The sequence below is a fragment of the Nerophis lumbriciformis genome, linkage group LG29 (genome assembly GCF_033978685.3).
Source record: "Nerophis lumbriciformis linkage group LG29, RoL_Nlum_v2.1, whole genome shotgun sequence".
Lineage (NCBI taxonomy): Eukaryota > Metazoa > Chordata > Actinopteri > Syngnathiformes > Syngnathidae > Nerophis > Nerophis lumbriciformis.
This window is the reverse complement of record NC_084576.2, coordinates 34,584,183-34,603,841: the sequence shown is the minus strand read 5'-3', so window position 1 is coordinate 34,603,841 and position 19,659 is coordinate 34,584,183. Positions and strand designations below refer to the sequence as shown.

At 40.1% G+C, this 19,659-nt stretch overlaps 1 protein-coding gene across 1 annotated transcript in view; it reads left to right on the top strand.

Annotated features, from left to right (window-relative positions):
• amd1 (adenosylmethionine decarboxylase 1) overlaps positions 1–19,659 on the top strand; it is a 64,420-nt gene that overhangs the window by 29,606 nt on the left and 15,155 nt on the right. Inside the window, exon 2 of the mRNA XM_061924432.1 lies at positions 670–756. Within this exon, the coding sequence (XP_061780416.1) occupies positions 670–756 (87 nt within the window). The remainder of the gene's footprint in view (positions 1–669; positions 757–19,659) is intronic.

Genomic DNA, 19,659 nt, shown 5'->3' with positions numbered 1-19,659 from the left:
ATTGTAATTGGGCAAGCCAATTTTATATATGGTGCACAATTCCTACACAAGGCAATCGAAAATGCTTTACAGAAAATTAAAAGAAGGCAAAAATAGATAAAAATCATAATGCAAATTAAAATTAAAAAAATTCTAACATAAAAACAATCAATTAATTCAAAGCAATCATATACTGTAGATAAAATATTTCCAGTTGTCATATGCACAATTAAAAATAAATATTTTCAGCTTGGATTTAAACATTGCCAGCTTTGTTTTTTCTGTTTTTTCAGACCCTACTATTGACTTTTAGTTGGAAAATGTGTATGTAATAAAATAATAATGAACTAGTTTAAATGTTACTTTGTCAATTACGCTCATCTTTAAATAAACATTACTGTTACAAGAAGTTAATGGTAAAAATCTAAATTGCTCCTTCCACCTTTTCTTTTTCTTCTTGGTGTTTTGATGTTTGCTCTTTCCCAAACTGTTGATGCTACCAAAATTCCATTGATAAACCAGGCCAGTGTTGAAATATCTGTATAACCCACATTTTCTGTGCATTGCAGCAAGTATCACTTTCTTCATCACACCCACGTACTGCTTACTGTATGTTGACCATACCTTGTCTGGACCTTGAATACCTTTTTGTAAGGATGTCGCTAAAACGTTTTCCTGTTCCCTTTTTAGGTTTGAATGGGACAAACTTCTGGAGAATGTGCACTGTTTGATCATAAGTGTGACAAAGACTGACAAGCAGGAAGCTTATATACTCAGGTGAGATGTGGAGCAGGACGTCTGCTGGGGTTTGGCTATGATTAGAACCAAGGCCAGGATTAGACTGGTCGTCTGTAAATCTTTCCACATTTTTGTTGCCACTTTCAGGTGACGGGACTAAGCAGTGGCCACTCTGGTTTTAAGATGCCAAAATAGGCTACATTTTATCTTGATCCTAAATGTCTTCCAGATCAGGGGTTTTGATTTTAACTTGCTAAAATAGGCTACATTTTATCTTGATCCAAAATGTCTTCTAGATCAGGGTTTTGTAGTCTAAATCCACTCTGATTTTAACTTGCTAAAATAGGCTACATTTTATCTTGATCCAAAATGTCTTCCAGATCAGGGGTTTTGATTTTAACTTGCTAAAATAGGCTAAATTTAATCTTGATCCAAAATGTCTTCTAGATCAGAGGTTTTGATTTTAACTTGCTAAAATAGGCTACATTTTATCTTGATCCAAAATGTCTTCTAGATCAGAGGTTTTGATTTTAACTTGCTAAAATAGGCTACATTTTATCTTGATCCAAAATGTCTTCTAGATCAGGGTTTTGTAGTCTAAATCCACTCTGATTTTAACTTGCTAAAATAGGCTACATTTGATCTTGATCCAAAATGTCTTCCAGATCAGGGGTTTTGATTTTAACTTGCTAAAATAGGCTAAATTTAATCTTGATCCAAAATGTCTTCTAGATCAGAGGTTTTGATTTTAACTTGCTAAAATAGGCTACATTTTATCTTGATCCAAAATGTCTTCTAGATCAGGGTTTTGTAGTCTAAATCCACTCTGATTTTAACTTGCTAAAATAGGCTACATTTTATCTTGATCCAAAATGTCTTCCAGATCAGGGGTTTTGATTTTAACTTGCTAAAATAGGCTACATTTTATCTTGATCCAAAATGTCTTCCAGATCAGGGGTTTTGATTTTAACTTGCTAAAATAGGCTAAATTTAATCTTGATCCAAAATGTCTTCTAGATCAGAGGTTTTGATTTTAACTTGCTAAAATAGGCTACATTTTATCTTGATCCAAAATGTCTTCTAGATCAGGGTTTTGTAGTCTAAATCCACTCTGATTTTAACTTGCTAAAATAGGCTGCATTTTATCTTGATCCAAAATGTCTTCCAGATCAGGGGTTTTGATTTTAACTTGCTAAAATAGGCTAAATTTAATCTTGATCCAAAATGTCTTCTAGATCAGAGGTTTTGATTTTAACTTGCTAAAATAGGCTAAATTTAATCTTGATCCAAAATGTCTTCTAGATCAGGGGTTTTGATTTTAACTTGCTAAAATAGGCTAAATTTAATCTTGATCCAAAATGTCTTCTAGATCAGGGGTTTTGATTTTAACTTGCTAAAATAGGCTACATTTTATCTTGATCCAAAATGTCTTCTAGATCAGGGTTTTGTAGTCTAAATCCACTCTGATTTTAACTTGCTAAAATAGGCTACATTTTATCTTGATCCAAAATGTCTTCCAGATCAGGGGTTTTGATTTTAACTTGCTAAAATAGGCTAAATTTAATCTTGATCCAAAATGTCTTCTAGATCAGAGGTTTTGATTTTAACTTGCTAAAATAGGCTACATTTTATCTTGATCCAAAATGTCTTCTAGATCAGGGTTTTGTAGTCTAAATCCACTCTGATTTTAACTTGCTAAAATAGGCTGCATTTTATCTTGATCCAAAATGTCTTCCAGATCAGGGGTTTTGATTTTAACTTGCTAAAATAGGCTAAATTTAATCTTGATCCAAAATGTCTTCTAGATCAGAGGTTTTGATTTTAACTTGCTAAAATAGGCTAAATTTAATCTTGATCCAAAATGTCTTCTAGATCAGGGGTTTTGATTTTAACTTGCTAAAATAGGCTAAATTTAATCTTGATCCAAAATGTCTTCTAGATCAGGGGTTTTGATTTTAACTTGCTAAAATAGGCTACATTTTATCTTGATCCAAAATGTCTTCTAGATCAGGGTTTTGTAGTCTAAATCCACTCTGATTTTAACTTGCTAAAATAGGCTAAATTTAATCTTGATCCAAAATGTCTTCTAGATCAGGGGTTTTGATTTTAACTTGCTAAAATAGGCTACATTTTATCTTGATCCAAAATGTCTTCCAGATCAGGGGTTTTGATTTTAACTTGCTAAAATAGGCTAAATTTAATCTTGATCCAAAATGTCTTCTAGATCAGGGTTTTGTAGTCTAAATCCACTCTGATTTTAACTTCCTAAAATAGGCTAAATTTAATCTTGATCCAAAATGTCTTCTAGATCAGGGGTTTTGATTTTAACTTGCTAAAATAGGCTACATTTTATCTTGATCCAAAATGTCTTCTAGATCAGGGTTTTGTAGTCTAAATCCACTCTGATTTTAACTTGCTAAAATAGGCTACATTTTATCTTGATCCAAAATGTCTTCTAGATCAGAGGTTTTGATTTTAACTTGCTAAAATAGGCTAAATTTAATCTTGATCCAAAATGTCTTCTAGATCAGGGGTTTTGATTTTAACTTGCTAAAATAGGCTAAATTTAATCTTGATCCAAAATGTCTTCTAGATCAGAGGTTTTGATTTTAACTTGCTAAAATAGGCTACATTTTATCTTGATCCAAAATGTCTTCTAGATCAGGGTTTTGTAGTCTAAATCCACTCTGATTTTAACTCGTTAAAATAGGCTGAATTTAATCTTGATCGAAAATGTCTTCTAGATCAGGGGTTTTTGAAGTCTAAAACTGTGGGCTCTTAGTAGCTTGACCACCCACTGATTCCTCCAAAACCACTCCTTCATGCCAGATCATGGCATATAATACTAAAATTTACGCCAGGCCTGGGCAATTATTTTGACTCGGGCAGCCAAATTTAGGGAGAAGAATCTGTCTGGGGCCGGTATATCTGATTTTTAGGCACACTAATACAAAACCTCACAATAATGTCTGAATGCTAAAAAACGTTATGACAGACTGCCTTAAATGGAATGGAATTTTACTTCTTTTTTTTTTACTGAAAGAAATAAAAAAATATATGGGATTTACAATATTAACTATAGACGATAAAACACTGAATATTGACAACATATGAACGCCTTGAACGACATATTTTACAATGAAGTGAAATGCAACAAACACAGCAAAATATGAACGCAAAGGGTCAAAATAAACCCACCTACAACCTGATACATCACTAAGCTTTAGAACTTTGTTGTAAAAATCTCCTTCCGCGTCTGTCCCTGACACCCACATTTCAGGCTCTGGAAACACTCTGTGGAAACGCTCCCCACCCCACACTGCTTAGTGCCTAATAATGCAGGGGTGCTCATTACGTCGATCGCGATCTACCGGTCGATCTCGGAGGGTGTGTCAGTCGATCACCAGCCAGGCATTAAAAAAATAGTCCTAAAAATGAGCGATCATAAATCTTCACTATGACATCACTTTCGTCACTTGATTGACATTCACGGCACCCGAGGGTCTTCTGAGATGACGCTGGCTGCTGCCAGCTCATTAAAATGACCGACTGGAAGGCGAGAAACACTTTATTTCAACAGACTCTGTCGTCAAAACTCCAAAGACCGACTGCACAGTTGCACAATAAAAGCTCTGCTTCATCCTGCCTGCGCTACCAAAATAAGAGTCTCAGAAAGCTGGCGTGCACAAGCTAGCAAGCTACGGAGTTTGCCGACAATGTATTTCTTGTAAAGTGTATACAAAGGAGTGCGGAAACTGGACAAATAAGATGCCAAAAACCAACCACTTTCATGTTGTATTGGACAGAAAAGAGGACTTTTTTTCTCCTCCATTCGAAAATGCGGACGTTATCATCACCACTGTCTGATTCCAATCAATGCAAGTCATCACAATCAAGTAATACACCAACTTATATTCTTGTCTTCATGAAAGAAAGGAATCTATATGCGTTAAACATGCTTGTATTATCTTTAACCACCTTTAACTTGTTAACAATATTAACTATATGTGTTAAACATGCTTGTATTATCTTTAACCACCTTTAAGTTGTTAACAATATTAACTATATGTGTTAAACATGCTTGTATTATCTTTAACCACCTTTAAGTTGTTAACAATATTAACTACCGTATTTTCCGCACCATAAGGCGCCCTGGGTTATAAGCCGCGCCTTCAATGAACGGCATATTTCAAAACTTTGTCCACCTATAAGACGCCCCGTGTTGTAAGCCGCATCTAACTGCGCTAAAGGAATGTCAAAAAAACAGTCAGATAGGTCAGTCAAACTTTAATAATATATTAAAAACCAGCGTTCTAACAACTCTGTTCACTCCCAAAATGTACGCAAATGTGCAATCACAAACATACGTATATCAACATGGACAGAGCTGCGTGAAAAAAGCCACCCGGCCTCTTCGCGTAAACTTAAACTTACCTTAACCACTCGCTCATCTTTTCTTCATCCATTCCTTCGAGTTAGCTTTTATGATGACGCCGGCTGGAAAGGTCTCTTTTGGCAAGGTCTTCCTTTTGAATATCACCATGGGTGGAAGTTTCTGGCCATTAGCATGGCAAGCTAGAACCACAGTGAAGGATGACTTCTCATTCCCTGTGGTGCGAATATTCACCGTACGTGCTCCCGTTGTATCCACAGTGCGGTTCACAGGAATATCAGTTGCTGTGAAATAGTAATCCGTGTGCGGATGGAGAGATTGCGTCTTTTCACGAACCGGATCCCGGTCGCTTAGTAGGAGCCATTTTGTGGTCTTTACAGATGTAAACACACAAAGGAAATGAAACGTACGGTGATATCCGCGCGCTTTTTCTTCTTCTACGCGGGCGGGTGGTTGCTTACAGTAGAAGAAGAAGCGCTTCCTGTTCTATGGGGGCGGGTGCTTACCTTGGCGGTTGCTTGCGTAGAAGAAGAAGCGCTTCCTGTTCTACGGGGAAAAAAGATGGCGGCTGTTTACCGAAGTTGCGAGACCGAAACTTTATGAAAATGAATCTTAATATTTATCCATATATAAAGCGCACCGGGTTAAAAGCCGCACTGTCAGCTTTTGAGTAAATTTGTGGTTTTTAGGTGCGGCTAATAGTGCGGAAAATACGGTAATACATTCCACTTTTCTGCTGCTCCCTAATTTCCGTTACGCATTTTCCAGCACACCTTCAACACATCCACAGGTCTGTGGATTCTCACGCAGTTGCTTTTAGCTGCTGGCATTACACGACAGGCTCTTCTCACTCTTTCCTGTGTCTCCCTCTCACAGACAGCAAGTGCACCTTCTTACACACGTCACATACTGTCACGACACACGTCACATACTGTCACGTCACATACTGTCACGTCACATACTGTCACGTCATACGTCACATACTGTCACGTCATACGTCACGTACGTATACGCCCTCCCCAAGCAGGTAGCAGCATGGCTAACGTTAGCTGTGATGCTAGCGCAGCCGTGCGAGCAACGCTCCCTCTAAGGTGCGCGCCTGTGCAATTGCGCACGGCAAATCTATGCCACGCACAAAATCAAATGAAAAAATAAGCGCATAACAATTTTCGACACACGGACACGACAGAGAAAACAGTTTACGTCATCATTTTTTAAATATTGTAACGTCTGTCGAGACGCTTATCTCCATTCGGTGCCACACGTCCACACCATCAATGAAATGAAAAAAATAGTGATAAACAGGTCAGTTTCTTGTTACCAACCATTGTGTATTATTCAAACTCCCCTAATTCAGCTGGCTAGTTGTTATCAAGAGTACTAAAACCCTTTTCAACATGATTCTGACAACTAAGTAGGCTAAATAACTTTAAACTTTAACACATGCTCGGATAGGCCAGTATCGGTCGGTATCGGTATCGGATCGGAAGTGCAAAAACAATATCGGTATCGGATCGGAAGTGCAAAAACCTGGATCGGGACATCCCTAGTTGCACACTTGGGTGAATACCAACCAAAAAATACAGACTGGTATCCAGTCTAATGTGTGTCAGCGGCCACAAACATTTCCCACGCAGAGAAAGTAGTTTTATGAACCTTGTTGATATTGCCTTATACAACTTAGAAACCTTGTTGCTAACGGCGGCTTATTTTGCATTTGGAAAAAATGTTTTGTTTTACTCTGTATAGGGGGCCACTAATACAATTGCTGAAATGATGTATGATAGTCTTAAAAAAACAACTAAATTCCACTGCGTGCATTTGCTTTGCTCTTTATGCATGACTCAGCATAATACTGGTATTTGCTACTTTCTCCTTGTAATCTTTATATCGTCTCTACTTCCGGGTACGGTCTACCACTAAACTCCTTGGATAAGTAGTTTCTCTAGACCACATGTGTCACACTCAATGCCTGAGGGCCAGATCTGACCCACCACATCATTTGAAATGGTCTGTGTAGTTTCCTAATGAAGCCTTAGCTTCCTAATGAAGCCTTAGCTTGACGCTCCTCCACTTTCTCCTGCTCCCGCTTGCTGCGGCAACAACAAACTCAACTCCAGACGCTCCTCTTCGTTTACTTGTCAACTTAATCATTCAAAAACGTCAAACAATAACGATGCGGGAACAAGTGAATGGCAAAATAAAGCCAGTTTGTTACAGTAAGAAAGAGTTAGAAAAAGTAAGAGTAAGGTCAAAAAACTGTGTGGCTGGATTCCACCATACCTGACTGCCATTACCCATAATACATACCTGCCAACTACTCCGGTTTTCCCGTAATTAGTACGGTTTTCATCAACCTATTCCGGGTTACGGTTGCAGTGATAAAAAATATGGTTTTTCATTAATTAAAACAATTTTTTTTTAAAGTTTTATTCACGAAATGGCGTAACAACAATGACAATCGACACTGCTTCCCGTAACTTCCTATCGAGCCATTCCGAATGCCATGTGCGAGGCTATTTATAGCAACGCTGCCAAGCACGAGGCACCAGTTGCCATTGTTTCCAAACGAGCGAACGATCATGGAATCAGCCGGAGAAAAATCGCAAACGAGTCTTAAACCGAAAAGAAAACTGCAGTCATTCCGTGAAGAATATTCAAAAGCCTATCCGGGAATAATTATCCGTTCCAAAAAGGGTGAAAACTACGCGAATTGCACCTTGTGCAGACAAGATTTTTCGATCGGACACGAAGGAATTAGCGATGTAAAAGACCACGTTGGGACAAAAGAACACAAGTCTAATGCCGTTGCTAGCGATACAAGTGGAAAACTTTCAACGTTTTTCGCATTTTAGCCACAAAAAGGTAATGACACCAATGTTATCTATTGGAATTGTTTAGTACTGTTATACTGTTAAAAGTGTTTATACTATTTATGCTTTCAAGTCCAAGTTGAAGAAATCTTGTTAAATGTTGACAGCATAACTACCAAAATACAGAAGTATGTCCTTAATATTTTTGCAGTGCTATTTCTGTTGAAAAGTTCAAATGATTACATTAGAGATGTGATGTGCCACTTTTCAAGTGTCTGATGGCTTCAATTCATTTTCATGAATTTTTCATATTTTGAATTCTTTTGAAAGGCTTACAAAAAAACTACATTTGAATTGTAATTCCATGCTATTGACAGGACTATTAATTTTAATGAAGTTAGCTTACCATGTTTACAGTATGATAATTGTGATAGAAATGTGAATTTTAGGCACAGAATATTTTTTACAATTGAACAAGGCAGTAGATTATACAAGCTTGGACAGAAAGTTAATAATGACACCAATTTTTTTTTTAATGGAATTGTTTAGTACTGTTTTACCATTTGTTTACTGTAAAATACCAAAGACTATAAAAATGGGACCCATTACCTCCCTGCTTGGCACTCAGTATCAAGGGTTGGAATTGGGGGTTAAATCACCAAAAATGATTCCCGGGCGCGGCCACCGCTGCTGCCCACTGCTCCCCTCACCTCCCAGGGGGTGATCAAGGGTGATGGGTTAAATGCAGAGAATAATTTCGCCACACCTAGTGTGTGTGTGACAATCATTGGTACTTTAACTTTAACTTTAAAAAGTGTTTATACTGTTTATACTTTCAATGAACAAATTGAAGTCTTGTGAAAGGTTGACAGGATAACTGGCATTAACTGTCAAAATAATTTCAAACTATTGAAGTTAGCTTACAGAATAAACATGTCAATCAACCCATATGATTTTTGCTGTAATATTTTTGTTTTGAAAAGTCACTGTGACTGATAGAAAAGTGATGGTTTTAGCAACATTTTAACCTGTCTGAATGCTAATAATCATTTTGCGTCGGGGGGGGCGAAGCCTGAACCCCCCACCAGGACTTTGTCCTGGACCTACCGGGGCCTGCGGCCCCTGGACCCTGGCTACTAGGTTTTTCTGATTTCAAAAGTTGGCAGGTATGCATAATACATTGTGTCCAAACCTTATTACCACACAGATCCTTCCGCCATATATGCAATTAAACAGTTACATATTTTTCACTGTATTAAAGCAGTATAAAATAGTACGTCGTGAAATTATTCAGACAAATGTAATAATTACAAATAAAGTGTACCTTATAATTACCGTATTTTCCGCACCATAAGGCGCCCTGGGTTATAAGCCGCGCCTTCAATGAACGGCATATTTCAAAACTTTGTCCACCTATAAGCCGCCCCATGTTATAAGCCGCATCTAACTGTGCTAAAGGAATGTCAAAAAAAGTCAGATAGGTCAGTCAAACTTTAATAATATATTAAAAACCAGCGTGATGTGGGCGCGCATGGAGTCGTATATCAACATGGACGGAGCTGCGTGAAAAAAGCCACCCGGCCTCTTCGCGTAAACTTACCTTAACCACTCGCTCATCTTTTCTTCATCCATCCCTTCGAGTTAGCTTTTATGATGACGCCGGCTGGAAAGGTCTCTTTTGGCAAGGTCTTCCTTTTGAATATCACCATGGGTGGAAGTTTCTGGCCATTAGCATGGCAAGCTAGAACCACAGTGAAGGATGACTTCTCATTCCCTGTGGTGCGAATATTCACCGTACGTGCTCCCGTTGTATCCACAGTGCGGTTCACAGGAATATCAAAAGTCAGTGGAACCTCGTCCATGTTGATAATGTTCTCTGGCCGGATCTTTTTTTCAGCTGTCTTGTTTTTACAATATGCACGGAAAGTAGCCAGCTTTTCTTGAAAGTCTTTAGGCAGTTGCTGTGAAATAGTAGTCCGTGTGCGGATGGAGAGATTGCGTCTCTTCATGAACCGGAAACCTGTCGCTTAGTAGGAGCCATTTTGTGGTCTTTACAGATGTAAACACACAAAGGAAATGAAACGTAATATCCGCGCGCTTCTTCTTCTTCTACGCGGGCGGGTGGTTGCTTACAGTAGAAGAAGAAGCGCTTCCTGTTCTATGGGGGCGGGTGCTTACCTTGGCGGTTGCTTGCGTAGAAGAAGAAGCACTTCCTCTTCTACGGGGAAAAAAGATGGCGGCTGTTTACCGTAGTTGCGAGACCGAAACTTTATGAAAATGAATCTTAATATTAATCCATATATAAAGCGCACCGGGTTATAAGCCGCACTGTCAGCTTTTGAGTAAATTTGTGGTTTTTAGGTGCGGCTAATAGTGCGGAAAATACGGTATTCTAAGCATGCAATATATACATTTTCGTGTTATTTAAATAAAGTAAATAGTCCCCTTTTGGCTGAATAAACATAAAGCGCCTTCCATAAAATGTAAATGAACTTAAATAGCATTTAGGCTCCTACAGTCTGGATATAATATGCATCAACGTCTGGAACTTGTATGCATCAATAAAGTACCTTATTATTTTGACAGAAAAAAATATGTACTGCATGAAATTGCATACATTTGAAAACTTTAACATTATGTAATAATGCAACGAATTATATTGTACTTTTCAAACAATTAAAGGCCTCCTGAAATGAATTTTTTTTATTTAAACGGGGATAGCAGATCCATTCTGTGTCATACTTGATCATTTCGCGATATCGACATATTTTTGCTGAAAGGATTTAGTATAGAACAATGACTATAAAGTTCGCAACTTTTGATCGCTGATAAAAAAAAAAGCCTTGCCTGTACCGGAAGTAGCGTGACGTCACAGGTTGAAAGTCTCCTCACATTTCCCCATTGTTTACACCAGCAGCGAGAGCGATTGGGACCGAGAAAGCGACGATTACCCTATTAATTTGAGCCAGGATGAAAGATTTGTGGATTAGGAACGTGAGAGTGAAGGATTAGAGTGCAGTGCAGGACGCATCTTTTTTCACTCTGACCGTAATTTAGGTACAAGGGCTCATTGGATTCCACACTCTCTCCTTTTTCTATTGTGAATCACGGATTTGTATTTTAAACCACCTGGGATACTATATCCTCTTGAAAATGAGAGGGACTTCACCCGATCATCGATGCGGTCGGCGGCTAGCGTCGGATAGCGCGTCTGCTATCCAAGTCAAAGTCCTCCTGGTTGTGTTGCTGTAGCCAGACGCTAATACACCGATCGCATCTACAGCTTTCTTCTTTGCAGTCTCCAGTGTTCATTAAACAAATTGCAAAAGATTCACCAACACAGATGTCCAGAATACTGTGGTATTTTGCGATTAAAACTGAGCTTTTTATATTGGATACAATGGCGTCCCAATACTTCCGTTTCAACCATCGACGTCACGCGCATACGTCATCATACCTAGACGTTTTCAACCGGAAGTTTCGCAGGAAATTTAAAATTGCACTTTATAAGTTAACCCGACCGTATTGGCATGTGTTGCAATTAGGGCTGCAGCTAACTATTATTTTTCTATAGATTATTTTTTCGATTAATCGGTTAATCTATAGATTATTTTTTCGATTAATCTATAGATTATTTTTCCTTTTACCGATTGTTTTTTTTATTTAAAATGAAGAGGAAAAAATAAATGTAGGCCAGTTTTTTCAAAAGGCATGGCTTTTATTTACAAAAAAAAAAGTATGGCCACTCAGTCAACATTGACGACAACAACATGACAAAATATTCTGTAACAATGTAAACATTTAAAACTTTTAACATTTAACAAAATTAAAAGTAGCTTATTTGCTTTTTAATGTGCAAATATAAAAGTAAACATCCAGTGCAAATCTTAATATTCTGCAATAGTATAAGCATTTAAAAAGTAAAAGTATTGCTTATTTTGCTTTAAAATGTGCAAAAATAAAGATAAACATCCAATACAAAAAAGTGCAAAACGGAAATATTCTGTAACAAGTGTAAACATTTCAACAAAAGTAAAAGTATTGCTTATTTGCTAAAATGTGCAAAAATAAAGCTAAACATCCAATACAAAAAAGTGTACAGTGTAAACATTTCAACAAAAGTAAAAGTATTGCTTATTTTGCTTAATAACACAACAATGATAGTATGATTAAAGTGAAAGTTAATTGTTGGTTTGTACATAGTATATGTAACTGTTAATGTTGTAAAAGGTATTTGCACAACTAATTAACGTTAGCGTTTGTGACACGTCTTGTGCCGTGGGGTTCTTTCAGGACCGACAGACTGAACACCAGACGGCTTTGCCAGGTTTACAATCTTTTAATTTTACACAAAGTCTTTTCTCTTCCAACTCTTTTCTCTTTCTTTCCTCGCTTTTCAGCTCCTCTTCCTCGCTCGCTCGTCGTCCCCTGTCTCTTGCGGCGTCGCTCCCGGCGCGCCCCGCCTCGCCGCTCGCTCGCCGCCGCCGCCTCTCCACAGCGTTAAAGAGGAGCGCGTCTTTGTAAACACTGAACAGGCACGCCAAACGCGCCTCTCAGAGCAAACGGTGCTTTAGTTTATGAATTTACAACGCAGATACAAATGACACATTCATGTTTTTGTGTAATAATGACAACGTATACGCACGCGGACGATTGACTTGTTGATGGTGATGGCAAGAACGCTGTCGGGGGTTTTCTTTTCAAATGTTCGTTCATAGCCGTTGTGCTGCTATGATAGGCCATTTCCGCTCGACACAGTGTGCATACAACAACATTATTAGGCCGTTTATTGAAATACTCCCACACTTTTGACGACTTTTGGCGTGCTTTTTTCCCCTCGCTCGCATCGTCTGCTTTGCGCTCCGCCATGACAGTAAAGTAGTGTGACGTAAATATGCGACGCGCCGACGCACAAAAACGGCGTCGACGTATTTACGTAACCGATGACGTCGACTACGTCGACGCGTCGTTTCAGCCTTAGTTGCAATGTTAAGATTTCATCATTAATATATAAACTATCAGACTGCGTGGTCGGTAGTAGTGGGTTTTAGTAGGCCTTTAAATACGTAATATCCGCTTGACTTAGGATTTCAAAGCAAGTTACCCATAATAATATTAATAATAATAGATTTGTTTGTAAAAAGCACATTCCATTGAGCAAACAACCTCAAAGTGCTACAGTGTATTAGAAAAATAAATAAAAAGATAATCAAAATAAAAACTAGAACTAGCGCGCATATATCTAAAAAAGGCTTTTTTAAAAGGGGTTTTTAAGCCTTTTTTAAAAGCATCCACAGTCTGTGGTGCCCTCAGGTGGTCAGGGAGAGCATTCCACAGACATCAAATTGTACACACTAAAGATGACAAATACTGGGGTAATATTTATAGTGGCTTTTACGGCAATTGAAAAAAACTCTACCAAAAAATCTGTTGACTGAGCTGCAAATTTTTTTACAGTAAAATGTATCCTTGTTTTTATGGTGTATTACTGTCAATGGAAAAACAGTACCACTTTTTTTATGGTAATAAACTGGCAGCTCAGTTCCAGAGTTTGAACAAAAAAACAGTGGTACTGTTTTTTTTGTTTACAGTGATATGTTGAAAAAAACACTGTATATTTTACAGTAAAATTCTGGTGAGTTGCCAGTTGTTTTACTGTAAAAAATCTACTGATATTTATTTGACATTGCACATAAAAAATATCATCAAATGCATAGGCAAATTCATCAATTATTCTGTTCCAAGCAGCCCTCTGATGGCAGCCATTACTGCAATGTGCCCCTCAGTGGAAATGTTTGACACCTCTGCTCTAGACTTACTAACATAACATGTGGGATCAATTCAATAACAAACGGGCAGAAGGTCCAACTGGACGATGAGAATAGGAGATTTTTTGCATTGGTCTTTTTTGTGTGTGCTTTTAACATGGGGGCACCATGCTCTTAAGCATGTACCATTTTATTCTGAAAATCAATCTGTGGGAAATCACTGGTTTTACTGCAGCAGCCGATAAAAATAGAAGCCTTGCGTATTTGCTGCTCAGAGCTCCAGAGCATTGGACATGAGACGGAGAAGACATGTGGGAAGTTGACTAATGACCAGAGTAGAAACCTAGTATCGACTTGCAGCTGTGGCGAAGCCGCAATGCCAAGTGCACTTGGTGGAACTAGGGGTCAGTTGTATGGAATTCTTTACTCTTTTACAGATAAAATTGCTCCAATATGAATTCCCTAATGTTCAACGTGGGTTTTGCGGTCTCCCATTAATAGTCGCTATAGATGGGGTTGACTGTACATACCGTATTTTTCGGAGTATAAGTCGCACCGGAGTATAAGTCGCACCTGCCGAAAATGCATAATAAAGAAGGAAAAAAACATAATAAGTTGCACTGGAGCCCGGCCAAACTATGAAAACAAACTGCGACTTATAGTCCGAAAAGTACGGTACTTACGGACCACAATTTGCTACGAGACCGTAATCGTAAAAAAATGTAAATCTAAGACCTCAACTGATTGTAACGGAATTGATATGGAAACGATAAAAAAGGTTATTGAAGAGATCTCAGGACCATTCATGTATATTAGTAACCTATCATTTCAAACAGGTACATTTCCAGACAAAATGAAAATAGCTAAAGTTGCACCGATTTACAAGACTGGCGACAAACATCAATTTACAAATTATAGACCTGTTTCCTTACTTCCACAATTTTCTAAAATCATTGAAAAACTGTTCAATAACAGATTAGAGAGTTTCATAAATAAAAAATAGAATACTCGAAGAAAATCAATATGGATACAGAGCTAATGTTTCAACTTCGATGGCTTTACCGTATTTTCCGCACCATAAGGCGCCCTGGGTTAAAAGCCGCGCCTTCAATGAACGGCATATTTCAAAACTTTGTCCACCTATAAGCCGCCCCGTGTTGTAAGCCGCATCTAACTGCGCTAAAGGAATGTCAAAAAAACAGTCAGATAGGTCAGTCAAACTTTAATAATATATTAAAAACCAGCGTTCTAACAACTCTGTTCACTCCCAAAATGTACGCAAATGTGCAATCACAAACATACGTATATCAACATGGACAGAGCTGCGTGAAAAAAGCCACCCGGCCTCTTCGCGTAAACTTAAACTTACCTTAACCACTCGCTCATCTTTTCTTCATCCATCCCTTCGAGTTAGCTTTTATGATGACGCCGGCTGGAAAGGTCTCTTTTGGCAAGGTCTTCCTTTTGAATATCACCATGGGTGGAAGTTTCTGGCCATTAGCATGGCAAGCTAGAACCACAGTGAAGGATGACTTCTCATTCCCTGTGGTGCGAATATTCACCGTACGTGCTCCCGTTGTATCCACAGTGCGGTTCACAGGAATATCAGTTGCTGTGAAATAGTAATCCGTGTGCGGATGGAGAGATTGCGTCTTTTCATGAACCGGATCCCTGATGCTTAGTAGGAGCCATTTTGTGGTCTTTACAGATGTAAACACACAAAGGAAATGAAACGTACGGTATATCAGCGCGCTTTTTCTTCTTCTACGTGGGCGGGTGGTTGCTTACAGTAGAAGAAGAAGCGCTTCCTGTTCTATGGGGGCGGGTGCTTACCTTGGCGGTTGCTTGCGTAGAAGAAGAAGCGCTTCCTGTTCTACCGGGAAAAAAGATGGCGGCTGTTTACCGAAGTTGCGAGATCGAAACTTTATGAAAATGAATCGTAATATTAATCCATATATAAAGCGCACCGGGTTAAAAGCCGCACTGTCAGCTTTTGAGTAAATTTGTGGTTTTTAGGTGCGGCTAATAGTGCGGAAAATACGGTACATTTTTTTTCTTTCCATGATGGCAGGTGAGGCGGGGCCTCACCTGCCTCTAGTGACTGCACGTCACTGGTGTGTGGCGTATATTTTTTGTGGATGCATGTAAGCCTGCAGTGTGTCTCTGTTCCGCGGCCTTGATGTCGTGCAGCCGATAGTCAGTCCAAAGTCAACAACAGGTGTGTGTCCATGAGAGACAAGAAGGGAGTTTGTTGTGTCTTCGCCGCACTGTCCTTCGGGAGAGTCTCCAGGCCAGGGAAACAATCCAAGTCAGAATGTTTTGTATGCCAGTGAAAATAACATTTGCTTTTCACTCTAAATTGTCATAACTACCAGCAAGTGTTCCCATTTGAATGCAATATTATGATTGAATCATTTTGATTCAGGCCACTGATAGGGGTGAAGTATTGATGACATCATGGAATTGGCATAATTGCCCATTCTTTTTTTGTCACAGGTGCATTGTGTTTTGGAGCAAGGGTCAACAGGTACAGTAGCACCAGAATTATTTTGTGGTGGGCCACGACAAACGTGTGAATGTTTGGGAAACACTGATGTGGTTGAACTAACTCATTTCTTTTACACTCCAAATGATTAAAGTTAAAATATTAAGATTTATATAATCTTTTGGAATGGGCTCTCTCCAATAGCCACCTGCTTCCAATTAAAGCCTGCTTTCTTTTAGGTAAATAAGCACCTTAGCTATAATTGGAGCTTTGGATCAGGGGTGTCAAAACGTTTTCCACCAAAAAATGATACATTTTGTGTTTTTTTGTCTTGGTGCATTGACCCTGGAGAAAGAGCTGTGAGGATGTGTTGTAGGAAGTGAGCCTGCTGTTTGCATTAAGAGTTAAAAATAGCGTCAGACTGTGTGATGTTACAATATTTTATGCTGAAGCTGCGCTTTTTCCCCAAGATACCGCAGGGATGGTATGAAGGAAACACTTAGTGCTTTTCAAACCGACCATTATCTGACGATTTCATAGGATGATATTAAGCTGCATTTCTTAATATATTAAGTATCATTATCCAGTGATATAAACATGTTAGACACTGACAGAAAGCCAGTATAGGACATTCTAATAGCTAAGCTTAACCTAGTTTTAAACCCCAATAAGTGCTTAAAAGTAGAAGAAGTGTAGATGTAACAACTTTATTAACAAGTAGATTAATGAGTCGAGAGAGGGAGGATAATATAACAACATTGTCACTGTCACACAGGACAGATCCATCCATCATTTATTGTTGTCCATATTAAGGGTAGGTAGTATCAGTATATGACCAGATCGACCTTTTTATTGTCTCAATCATTTTATTGTTTTTGTTCATGTTTACAAACAGGAGTAAAATTCCCTGCACACAGGGACATTTTGAGGGCAAAAACCAAAGAATTGAATAAATAGTAATTTCTGATTTGTTTTCGTTATTGTGTACTATTGACTTTGTTTTGCTCAAACAATTGTATGTAATAAAAGATAAGGAACTAGTTCAAATATTGTTATTGTCCATCCATCCATCCATCCATCTTCTTCCGCTTATCCGAGGTCGGGTCGCGGGGGCAGCAGCTTAAGCAGGGAAGCCCAGACTTCCCTCTCCCCGGCCACTTGGTCCAGCTCCTCCCGGGGGATCCCGAGGCGTTCCCAGGCCAGCCGGGAGAGATAGTCTTCCCAGCGTGTCCTGGGTCTTCCCCGTGGCCTCCTACCGGTCGGACGTGCCCGAAACACCTTCCTAGGGAGGCGTTCGAGTGGCATCCTGACCAGATGCCCGAACCACCTCATCTGGCTCCTCTCCATGTGGAGGAGCAGCGGCTTTACTTTGAGCTCCCCCCGAATGACAGAGCTTCTCACCCTATCTCTAAGGGAGAGCCCCACCACCCGGCGGAGGAAACTCATTTCGGCCGCTTGTACCCGTGATCTTGTCCTTTCGGTCATGACCCAAAGCTCATGACCATAGGTGAGGATGGGAACGTAGATCGACCGGTAAATCGAGAGCTTTGCCTTCCGGCTCAGCTCCTTCTTCACCACAACGGATCGATACAGCGTCCGCATTACTGAAGATGCCGCACCGATCCACCTGTCGATCTCACGATCCACTCTTCCCTCACTCGTGAACAAGACTCCGAGGTACTTAAACTCCTCCACTTGGGGCAAGATCTCCTCCCCAACCCGGAGATGGCACTCCACCCTTTTCCGGGAGAGAACCATGGACTCGGACTTGGAGGTGCTGATTCCCATCCCAGTCGCTTCACACTCGGCTGCGAACCGATCCAGTGAGAGCTGAAGATCCTGGCCAGATGAAGCCATCAGGACCACATCATCTGCAAATAGCAGAGACCTAATCCTGCAGCCACCAAACCAGATCCCCTCAACGCTTTGACTGCGCCTAGAAATTCTGTCCATAAAGGTTATGAACAGAATGGGTGACAAAGGGCAGCCTTGGCGGAGTCCAACCCTCACTGGAAACGTGTCCGACTTACTGCCGGCAATGCGGACCAAGCTCTGGCACTGATCATACAGGGAGCGAACTGCCACAATAAGACAGTCCGTTACCCCATACTCTCTGAGCACTCCCCACAGGACTTCCCGGGGTACACGGTCGAATGCCTTCTCCAAGTCCACAAAGCACATGTAGACTGGTTGGGCAAATTCCCATGCACCCTCAAGGACCCTGCCCAGAGTATAGAGCTGGTCCACAGTTCCACGACCAGGACGAAAACCACACTGTTCCTCCTGAATCCGAGGTCCGACCATCCGGCGTAGCCTCCTCTCCAGTACACCTGAATAGACCTTACCGGGAAGGCTGAGGAGTGTGATCCCACGATAGTTGGAACACACCCTCCGGTTCCCCTTCTTAAAGAGAGGAACCACCACCCCGGTCTGCCAATCAAGAGGTACCGCCCCCGATGTCCACACGATGTTGCAGAGTCTTGTCAACCAAGACACCCCCACAGCATCCAGAGCCTTAAGGAACTCCGGGCGGATCTCATCCACCCCCGGGGCCTTGCCACCGAGGAGCTTTTTAACTACCTCGGCAACCTCAGCCCCAGAAATAGGAGAGCCCACCACAGACTCCCCAGGCACTGCTTCCTCATAGGAAGACGTGCTGGTAGGATTGAGGAGGTCTTCGAAGTATTCTCTCCACCGATCCACAACATCCGCATATTGTTATTGTTAAACTGCCAATCACACTCTCCATAAATAAATGTAGAAAGTACAGTTAATGCGTGTGATTGGTATTGACGTCATAACCTTGATTGGAATATCTGCAATTCCTGCTATGTCTTGTTACATTATGCAGTTTGTGTTTTTACCGCAGGCGCGATGCACACTCCACATGGGCCTGGCATGCCAGGATTCTCTCTCCCACTGGGAATTTTGTGATCGCTTGTATTTGATGACTGAGTAAATAAATGCATTCTGTGAAAGAATTGGTCACACCAAAGACTGAATCCCAAGAAATATAGATACCTCCTGTATGAAGTTGCTGAGCTGATCCCTCCTGTTCTGTATTCTTACTCTCTGGCAGACCAGGTGCAAATGAGCGGTGTTAAAAAGTGGGGATGTAACATGATGGTTAATAGGAATTAATGGCAAACGATTTTAAAAGAGTAGAGTTGAATTAAAGCTGCAAGCAGCATTGGTCGGGCCCGCATATTTGGCAGGTGCTAGTCCTAAGTGTCCCAATACTTTTGTTCAGTTTTCGTCATAAGTGTCCCAATACTTTTGTCTACTTTTAGTCCGAATTCTCCCAATACTTTTGTTTGGTGTACCTACCTTGTCTGCATTGTGTGGGCACGCTGGTGCTTCCTGCTTTTAAGCAGCCTTCTTGAAAAAACAGCAGCATCAGCGCAGCGGCTCTTTGAAGGGTCATAAAATCAAAACCGGAGCCGGTATTAAAACTCTTTCGATAACTTTTAATCAAAAGGGTTC